This window comes from Hipposideros armiger, unplaced genomic scaffold (genome assembly GCF_001890085.2).
Source record: "Hipposideros armiger isolate ML-2016 unplaced genomic scaffold, ASM189008v1 scaffold_303, whole genome shotgun sequence".
Lineage (NCBI taxonomy): Eukaryota > Metazoa > Chordata > Mammalia > Chiroptera > Hipposideridae > Hipposideros > Hipposideros armiger.
This window is the reverse complement of record NW_017731653.1, coordinates 780,291-789,719: the sequence shown is the minus strand read 5'-3', so window position 1 is coordinate 789,719 and position 9,429 is coordinate 780,291. Positions and strand designations below refer to the sequence as shown.

Below are 9,429 nucleotides of genomic sequence, written 5' to 3'. Positions count from 1 at the left end.
TACCCCAGGAGTAGAGCCAAGAGGCACCAGAGAGCACACAGGCTCTGAAACAAAAGTAAAGCAACCTGCTCATGTTTTATCAGTTTTCAAAAGCAATGTTTTCCGGGGTTGGAGAACTGCCATGTCCTCCTCCTTCCCCCAAAGCTACTGCTGCCACCTTTCATCCTTGCACATAAGTTACTGGCTCTCTTCTAAGGGAGATGAAACTCTGAGATTTCACATTTCTCCTCCCTATCCCAAGAGGCTACCAGCTTTGAATCAGGAGGAAGGAGAGCTATGCAAAGGGCCCCCCACTTGAGGCAGCTACTCGATCCTCTTTTCCTTCGTACCTGGATCTCCAAACCTCTTGATCTGATCCCAAGGTCCAAAAGGCATCAGGGTACTTACAACTGAATGAAAACTTTAAGCAAGTAGCACCAGGGCTCCCCCAAAGAATAACAGGGGCCTGATTAATACCCCCAGAAGAACCCCTCAAAAAGTATATAAATTTATTGCGTCCTAGCAAAGATCTGCAGCTTCCAGTATTCACACAATGTGAAGATATTAACAATACAAAATATATTCTGAAAGTCAAACATCTGCAGTTCATAGTGCTTTCTCAGATTTGTTAAAAAAATACAATGCTTAGTTTCCTATATAGGATATACAAAAGCAAAAAATATATATATGTATATAGTAGAAATAAATCAATCAGCCATAGTAATTTACAGCTTTTGTCTCTAACCCTCCCCCAATCATCTTTACCCCACACTGCAGTCTATTCTTTCTGGGATCAAGGGTTCTATTTATTCTGAATCAAGCTGAAATATCCATTAAATTTCATTCTGCATAGCACCTACAAACAGGGCACCAGCTGGGAGGTCCCTGAAGGAAGATGTGGGTTGTTACTGCTCTGGGTAAAAACTGAGACAGTCAAATGATACGCAGATGAATGTGAATGGGCAACCTGAAAGGACAAGGGAATGAGTGCTTTAATACAACCACTCCTCTGGGATGCCCTGCCCCACAAGATTTGGTCATTTAAGAAAATTAAATTTAAAAAAAAAGGAACTCACAAAAAAAAATTTAGAATCAATATGCTTGTCAGTTACATTAATTTCTGCCGGCCAAAAGTTCAGGGAAAGGGATTTTCAGCAATAAGCTCCTGACTCAAGGAATGTAGGCTCCTAACTTCCTATGGAAAAGACTGAGTGCCTCACTTCTGCTAGGAGACAAAAGCAGAAGCTGCTTCAGTTGCGGGGCCAAACAAGATACTGGATCTGGAGCTTCTTGGTGAGAAGAAAATAGGGCCAAGTGGAAAGAATTAGATATAAATTTACTCATAGTAATGCTGATGAAGGTGGGGTCAAGGGTAAACCAGCATTCCATCCCAGAGAGAAACAATATCAAAATAACCTTCTAAAAGCTTGCTGTCCTCAGCTTCATTAAGCTAGTTTATACTAATAATTTCACACTGGGGAAGATTCCATTCCTTGAAATGCTCTAGCAAAGTACTGCATACTCCAGTGAGTTATCTGCCCCTTTCTTCCAAAAGATGTCTATGTACATGATTATAGACATAAAATAACAGGTTCTGAGTTCTGCCTTTCAGTGAGAATAACGGGTATGATAAGTGGCTGGGCATGGGTGACTTTTTTTCAGTATTAACAGAATTTGATCTGGGGAAAGTTCCTTATAATGGTTCCTGAGTGTTAAAAACAGTATTAACTGCAGAGAAAGAACCAAATGGAGTGAACTACTGTTTAGAATATTAACAGCTATTGTATTTCAGGTTAAACAACACAAACTTACCCAAACCCTAATTTGGATAGATTTTATATAAAATATATAGTAGAATCATAGCATCATCTATTTGTAGTCAAGGTAAAAAGATTTATGAAAGGAACTAGGACTCTGCTATACATCTGAATGTTGGTTTCACTTTCAAACACAAAAATAGTTTCTTCTTTTAAAAGTGCAGTAGAATATCTCCCATTCTCCCAAAATTGTAGCTAATTTAGCATAAGCAAAGAAATGACCTCAGGAACATACCCAGGTTTTAAGATAGATTTCTAGGTAATAAGCCTGAAAGGCATTTTGATCTGAATTTGATTTATTTTCCAACAATTTTAAATATAATTTCTCATCTGTGTGTAGATATATACAGGCACAAACACACATTCACACAGTCATACACAAACACTTAACTTTCTATCAGATCAGGGTAATTTTTATTGCAGGTCTCTTTTAGTATTGGCTAACAGAAAACCTATCCCCAACCTAACAGATTACACACATACACACAGCCATTTTCACACTTCCTCACAGTGAAAAGCCCTCTGACAAGATACCAGAAGGTCAAGAGAGACGATGTTTTAATGGCTGGGCCTTGAGGACAACTCTGGTTGCATTTAAATCTCAGTGCCAAATGCACTAAGAGTTCCCTGCCGCTATAATTTTTGGATCAGTCTCTTCAGGAATCAGGACATGGAAAAAGCAAGATGGTTTCTCCCGATCTCTCCTATAAACCACAGTGGTAAGACAAGATTTCTTTTTGTTCTGGGCTATCATTCCCATGATCATGTGCTTCCTTTTCCCTTAGGAACCACCCAAGGAAGAGTTAAGGGAAAAGATAAAAGAACCACTGCCTTGCCACTAGTACATGTTCTGGAGTTCTGCAGAACGGAAACCCGGAACAGAGTCATTGGCTGATGCTCCTTAATAACGTAATGGAAAAGAAACTACTGGGGATGTTCAAAAGAGGAAGTGTATTTCCTCTCAGAACTCAGAAACGTATGTGAAATCAAAATTTAGAGCTACCTCGGAAGACAGCTGTACAAAAGTCCAAATACTCCACTAACTCCTGAACTGGGCCACTTCTGCTTCTGACATCATTTCCTATTAAAAGCCCCTACCTATTATTTGACCATCTTTTGACAGTTTATACAAACTGATTCCAGATTATAACCTTCAAAGGGTCTCTTGTACAATTCCACAGAAAGACTTCTGATTCTTGATGCTTAGAGCAGCTAATGAAGAGAAGTGCCTTTGACTCTCCAGCGCCAAGAGGGTGCCTGCGTCAGTAGTATTTTGAACACTCTCTCCACAGCCACCTCAAGCAGCATCAGCCTGAGATTCATGGTTTCTCCATTCTGCTGCTGGGACTAAGGACTTGAAAAGGTTCACAGAAGTGCCTCATCCAGGGATCATTACCCAAAACATGAAATGATGAGGTGAGAGAAAGGGAGACAAAAAGGGTTGAGGTCAGGAAAAGGAGTGCAAGAAGCTGATCCCAAATAAAAAGGCAAAATTAAGAAAAAAAACCATTATGTATGTATATATAAACTAAAAGCAAAGCATATGAATGCTTAATCTGGTGGGAAGCCAAGACAACATCTATAGAAGTTTGATGTTGTCACAACAAGGCTCAGCCATAAGGAAATAAGGCAATATAAAAAAATGACCAAGGTATTTTGGTCACAGAATGGTCTCCTTCCTCCTCCCAGCCAACCCCTGCAAATGCATCTCTATATATCTTTTACATATATATATATATATAATATAGAATCTGTTTTTTGTTAAAAAGTATTTCAATGATCATATATATTTAACAAGGCATGATGGCTTTAGGAAAGGGGGGATCCATCATGAGGGAGCTGAGAAAGGAAATGCAGGACAGGGAGGCTGGGGTAAGAAATGTAAGAAGAAACTGGCTGGGGTCAAACAAATGCTCATCAAAGGGTGGCACCAACAGAATTTTCACTCATGTTTACCACTTCAAGGAGGTACTGATGATATAGGTGGGTGCCAGGACCCCATATCTTCTCTTATATCCCTCCCCCAATTCTTCCCTCCACCATGCATTTTAATGCCTCGTGGCTCTCTCTCCCACATGTCTCTTGGACCCATGCTACCTTGCATCCCGGGGTTGATGGGTATGGCCCATATGTCTCTGGCCCCATGTGCCTGATCTCAGAAGCCATTGCCACTGATATTAATGGACTGCAGATCCGCCACCTGCATGACGTTGATGCCACTGTTGGCAAGACGGGCAATACCCTCTGGACAGATGGCCTCCATGGCTACCATATTGGTGGTAATGAGGGCCGAAGAAGTGGCGGCGCCACTGCCTTCAGAGCCTGCCCCACTATCCAGGGGCAGAGTGCCCACACTCAGGGCTACACCTGGGCCTCCCTTCTTATTCTGGTGGGTCTTGATATGCTTTGACAGGTGGTCGCTCCTCATAAAGCGTTTGGGACACTCAGGGCAGGCAAATTTCTTCTCACCTAAGTAAAAAAAAGAGAAAGAAGATAAGAAACTGACATCTTAGGAAGAAGGGGTATCTTGTCCAATTACTGCTTTCAAACTATAATAGGCAGAATAAGGCCAGGTTTAGAAGGTGATAAAAGCAAGAAAAATTTAGTATCTTTTGCTTTAGGGGTAAGAAAAACAGGTAAAGATTGGGAATAGCAGTTCCTGGCCATACATCTTCACACCACAAACCCGAGTAGAAAGTGTCTGTGGCCCTGCATTCATAACTTAAGGCCCAAGTTCACTCTTCTTGGACAAGCTTAACTCCCCACCCCTTGAACCAAACATTCTGTGGGGAAGGGATGGTTTAAGCCAATCACAGCCCATTCCTGAAGCTGGAGGTAGGGTTGATCCCACCCAAACCACATACTAGGAACAGAGACAGAGGGATCGTTTTCAAAGGAAACTTGGCATGCTGGTACCAAGAGGAGGGGAATAAATGGGAAAAAAAAAAGGGTTGGGGAGTATTCATAAAGGAAGAATATAGCAGCAAAGTAAGGCAGGACTGGGACTAAGAAGAGTAATGGGGTCCTCCTTCAAAATCCCATTCAAAATCCAGCTTCTTCGTTCTTAAAGGTTTTTCAGATTAACTCCAATTCCATTTATGATCCATACAATTCAGTTTCAAACGTAAATTGCTCAGAAATTTTAGTTATTTCATAGGTAAACTTTGTGCCTTTCCATTCTTGTCTATTATTATTTCTTTCTTCTCCAGGGTCCGGCTCACCTGTATGTGTGCGTTTGTGCCTCTGTAGCTCATCTGAACGTGTGAAGCGCTTCCCACAGTATGGCCAGGTACACATGAATGGCCTCTCGCCTGTATGCCAGCGCAAGTGTGCCCGTAAGTGTGAGGTCTTGCCATATACTTTGCCACAGCCTTGAATGTGGCAAATATGCTGTTTCTTTTTGCCAGGATCGCCAGAGCCCCTGAAAGTGAGAACACAACTATCATCATTCTAGAGATAAAAATTAAAGAACCACAAAGTGTCAACAGTAATTACCTGACCCACTCAAAAATAACCCACACTTTCATGTTTTAAAAAGGCTTCTCTTTAGTATCAGCAAGATAAATCTGGTTCTTAATACCCAAAATTCAAGATGTAGGTTTCCTTTCTATTAGATATTTGCTCTTTTCTGCTTTCCTGTTCCTTAATCAATTTTGATGTTTGAAGAAATGATCACTCTAGCAGTGACTTGTGAAGTCCATGGGGCATTTTCTTGTATTTTACAGAAAGTTTAAGTCTCAATACAAGCATTTTTTATGGGAACTACTGTGAAGGTAGTGATTTTTTTTTTGGCTGGGAACTTACTTAATGAGCAAAAGGTCTCTCCATTTAGGCACGTAGTGGAGAACTTTAAGGGAAATATAATATTTTACAACTATAGAACTTTTTTCCTAGAATAAATAAAGGTCAAGAGCCAAATGATAACCATTAAAAGGTGAAAAGCTGGAGCAGTATCAGGGACTTCAATGAAAGAGGAACATGGGCTAAATAAAATTTAAAAGAGGAGAATAAGGACCCTCACTAATTCAAGGTATGCAAAAAACTATTCCCTGTATGGAGCAGATCCTAAGCTCCTCTCAGGAATCAGCTCTGAAATGTTTTTGCCAAACCAATTTGTTCCATGTGTGATCCATTAGTGGGCATTGGGGAGATTTCCAACAGGGATTTTTCTGGGGTTTTAACAGCACATATTAGCAGAGGGAAAAAAGCATAACGGAAATGAAATCACACTTAGGTAGAAATCAGAGAATTTCCTTCAAAAATTTAATCTACTTTAAGCTTTGTTAAAGGGAAACACTACTGTACTCAGTGCTTTCAATTCAGGCTTTTCCTGTAATGTAGGGTAACCTACAAATAAATTATTTTTTGTTTTGATACTCTTCTTATTATTGTATTTTTGTGCTTATTTTTACTGGGACAAAATTTTAATAGACTTTTTTCTTTTCTTTTTAAAGATTTTACTGGAGAAGGGGGACAGCCAAGTTGTTGTCCTTCAATTTTAGTTGTGGAGGGTGCAGCTAGCTCAGCTCCAAGTCCAGTCACCATCCAGCTGCCGGTCAGCAGCTCCCAGCCACTCAACTCAAAGTGCTGTGTTCAGTCTTACTTGCGGGTGGGAGTAGACCAACATCTCATGCGGAGTCGAACCGGAAACCTTGTTGTTAGGAGCTCGTGCTCTCACCAGCTGAGCCATCCTGCCACCTGTTGGCAGCTCAGCAGCAGCTCAGCTCTGGCACAGCTCGCTGGCCCATGTTGAAATGGAACCGATAACCTTGTTGCTCAGAGCTTGTGCTCTAACCAACTGAGCCACTCGGCCAGCCCTTTAACAGACTTTTTTCAAAGGCATTTAAACAACTATGTGACTTTCTATTTTTTTCAACAGCAATGGCTTCAAGGAAAAGAATGGAACTTGGAACGCTCCAGAGATAATATTGAATAGCAGGTACTACTGAGAAAAATCATCAGAACTTTGTTCTGCAGGACATGTTAGAGTCCCTGATAAAAGAATTTTCTATGTAGACTAAACATTTTTGTCTATTTTGAGGGAAAATAAGATGCTGGAAAACTTATCCTCACACAGACACTGTAAAAACACATTACAGTAGGTTATGGTTTTTTTTCTTTGCAAGGCTGTTTTACAAGCAACCTTGTTAAAACCATCTCAAAACAGACATATGGTAATAATCATTAAACCAGCTGGCTCCATCTGATTTCTTCAGGAGCAAGCAGGCACCTATTAAGGCCCAAGGTTTTAGAGCCGATGGAAGGATTCAAGGAACCAAGAATCCAAAGGATCAAAGGAACCAAGAGCCTATAATATAACCTAATCAAATGTATTGTACTACCTCTGATCCCTCGGCTACATTGCCAAATCTTAAATGTTAAAAACTTAACCCTCTTCTCACCGCCAATCCATTCATTTTTCTTCTTTATATTACTCTTAAGATAATAGCTGAGTCAACTTACCTTCCTTCACTGTCTTTACAGTAGGGGCAGGTGCATGCTTCCCGCCGGGTCCTCCGACCAGCTTGGGGTTGGGGATCTGGGCTGTTTTCTCCTTCCTCTCCGCCTGCAGTGTCATCATGTATTCCATCACCACCAGCCCCATGGAGGCCAAGCTGAGCTCCGTGATCAGCTGAAATTAAGATTAAAGGGTCAAGTTGGGAAGTAGGGGAGGCCATCATAGCTGCAGGCATCTCAGTGACACTCCACTTATCGCATCTTTCTTCAAAGCTTTGAAGTCACATTCACTGATACTACCCATACTTGAAATTTCAAGAATCGTCATCGAAAATACAAAGAGCTGGTAAGTATATGAAAATATGGTCAATCTCACTCAACTTTTAAAGTACAACTCTATTTATAATGGACTTTTGTAATTTTTCACCTATCAGATTACAAAAAGTTAAAACTCTCATAATGCACAGCATCAGCAAGGGTATGGGGAAAACAGGNCAATGATCTATTAAAGTGTGACTACAAAATGAGGGGAAAGGGTGTTGATAAAAGAAAGAAAGAAAAAGCTTCTGATTAACTTTAAAAACAAAAAGAAAGAGCCCATAGATCATTTTGCTGTCTGGAAATGAAATTTAGTTCACTGGGTGGTCCCCTCCTCACTACCACCCACCAGAGGCAGAGCCATGAAAAACAGGAATACAGAGGTGGTTGGTTGATTTTGTTTCTACATTTATGCTTTTGCCTGTGCATTCAGCAAACAGAAGTAAACAAGAGTAAAAGTCAACAGGAGAGCTAAGAAGATTTTTAAAGATGATTTTTTTAAATTATAATAAACAGACTAAGTGAACACCATGGAAGCTGCAGTCTTTCACAACCATTTTTCACTTTGTAGAGTGCTACCTACCTATATCTTACAAAATGATTTCACATCCAGTGCTCTTTCTACTACATCATACTGCCAAGAGGTTGAGTTTTTCCAGTAAAATAACTAAATACCAGAAAAAAGGGTAAAATGAGATACTTGCAGCAGCCAGGCAATCGCTGAACAACACTAAGCTTCAGGAAATAATTTTATTATCTTTCATTAAGGATGAAGTCAGATCAACTGAAGGGAAAGAAATGTTGCACAAAGTATGACTAACCAGAAAGGAGGAAACTACCTTCAGAAACCATAATTAATGAAGCAAACAATCTCAACTCTCACAAAATGGCCTTTCAGTGCCTCATTCTCTCATTAGTGAATGTCAAGCTGCTGCTACCTTACAGAAAAGCATGCATTTTCTTGAGCTCAGAGACCATCAATAACAGCTAGGTAGCCCTATCCTATGACATATTAAATGGCAGACTTCCCCAGAGCATGATTTAGCAATGAGTGTGCCTCATAACTGTTCTCTAGAGTTTAAGTTATAAACCTTTTAGAAATTGCAAGGATCCAAATTATTAATGCGAACAATCCCACAGCTTTGCTTTCCTTTAAAGAGCAAAACTGTTGGATACAACCTCAGAGCAAAGAGAAAACAAATATGCTAATGTAGATTACCCAGAAAGTGTCTAATTTTCCAGGCTAAGTTCAGTTTTTACTAAATTTTTCCCACTTCTACTCCCATAATTTTTAGCCTATTAAACATTTGCCAGCTCTAAAGGTATTACATTTTAAAGAAGCAAAGAACGTATTTTTAACAATCTAAAGGATGTCTCACGTCCAGAGTTAAAACTACAAGTAATGAAATGCCCTAGACTAGGAGAACTAACCACAAGCCTTAAGTCCTTTTCAGTATCGCAATGCCCTCATCTAGAAAATAAAGCAGTTGTATTAGATGATTTCTTAGGTCCCTTCTAGCTCTAACTTTGTATTCCAAGATCTCCAGTTCACTAAGAAAATTACTGCCTTGTTAAAGCTCAAAATGTAGTCATTTTAAACATACCGCAAGAATGTAAGAAAGTTAGGGAACTTGAGCAGACTTTCCCACACTGATTTTCCAAAACTGCAGAAGGCAGGAATATGCCTATTTGTTATCCTCACTTACATAAAAACCAGTCTAAATGGAATGAAACTCTATTACAGCAGTTCTCAACCTGTGGGTTGCGACCCCTTTGGGGGTCGAATGACCCTTTCACAGGGGTCGCCTAAGACCATCGGAAAACAAAAAGATATTTACATTACGATTCATAACAGTAG

At 40.1% G+C, this 9,429-nt stretch overlaps 1 protein-coding gene and 1 long non-coding RNA gene across 2 annotated transcripts in view; one reads left to right on the top strand and one right to left on the bottom strand.

Annotated features, from left to right (window-relative positions):
* Positions 1-83: 83 nt before the first annotated feature.
* Positions 84-9,429, bottom strand: part of SP1 (Sp1 transcription factor) — a 33,495-nt gene continuing 24,149 nt past the window's right edge. Inside the window, exons 4-6 of the mRNA XM_019659755.1 lie at positions 7,260-7,428; positions 5,018-5,217; positions 84-4,265 (exon numbers count right to left, since the gene is read on the bottom strand). Coding sequence (XP_019515300.1) covers positions 3,952-4,265; positions 5,018-5,217; positions 7,260-7,428 — 683 coding nt within the window. The 3' untranslated portion in view covers positions 84-3,951. The remainder of the gene's footprint in view (positions 4,266-5,017; positions 5,218-7,259; positions 7,429-9,429) is intronic.
* LOC109391848 (uncharacterized) overlaps positions 6,621-9,429 on the top strand; it is a 17,350-nt gene continuing 14,541 nt past the window's right edge. Inside the window, exons 1-2 of the long non-coding RNA XR_002125940.1 lie at positions 6,621-6,735; positions 7,527-7,599. This is a non-coding gene — a long non-coding RNA (uncharacterized LOC109391848). The remainder of the gene's footprint in view (positions 6,736-7,526; positions 7,600-9,429) is intronic.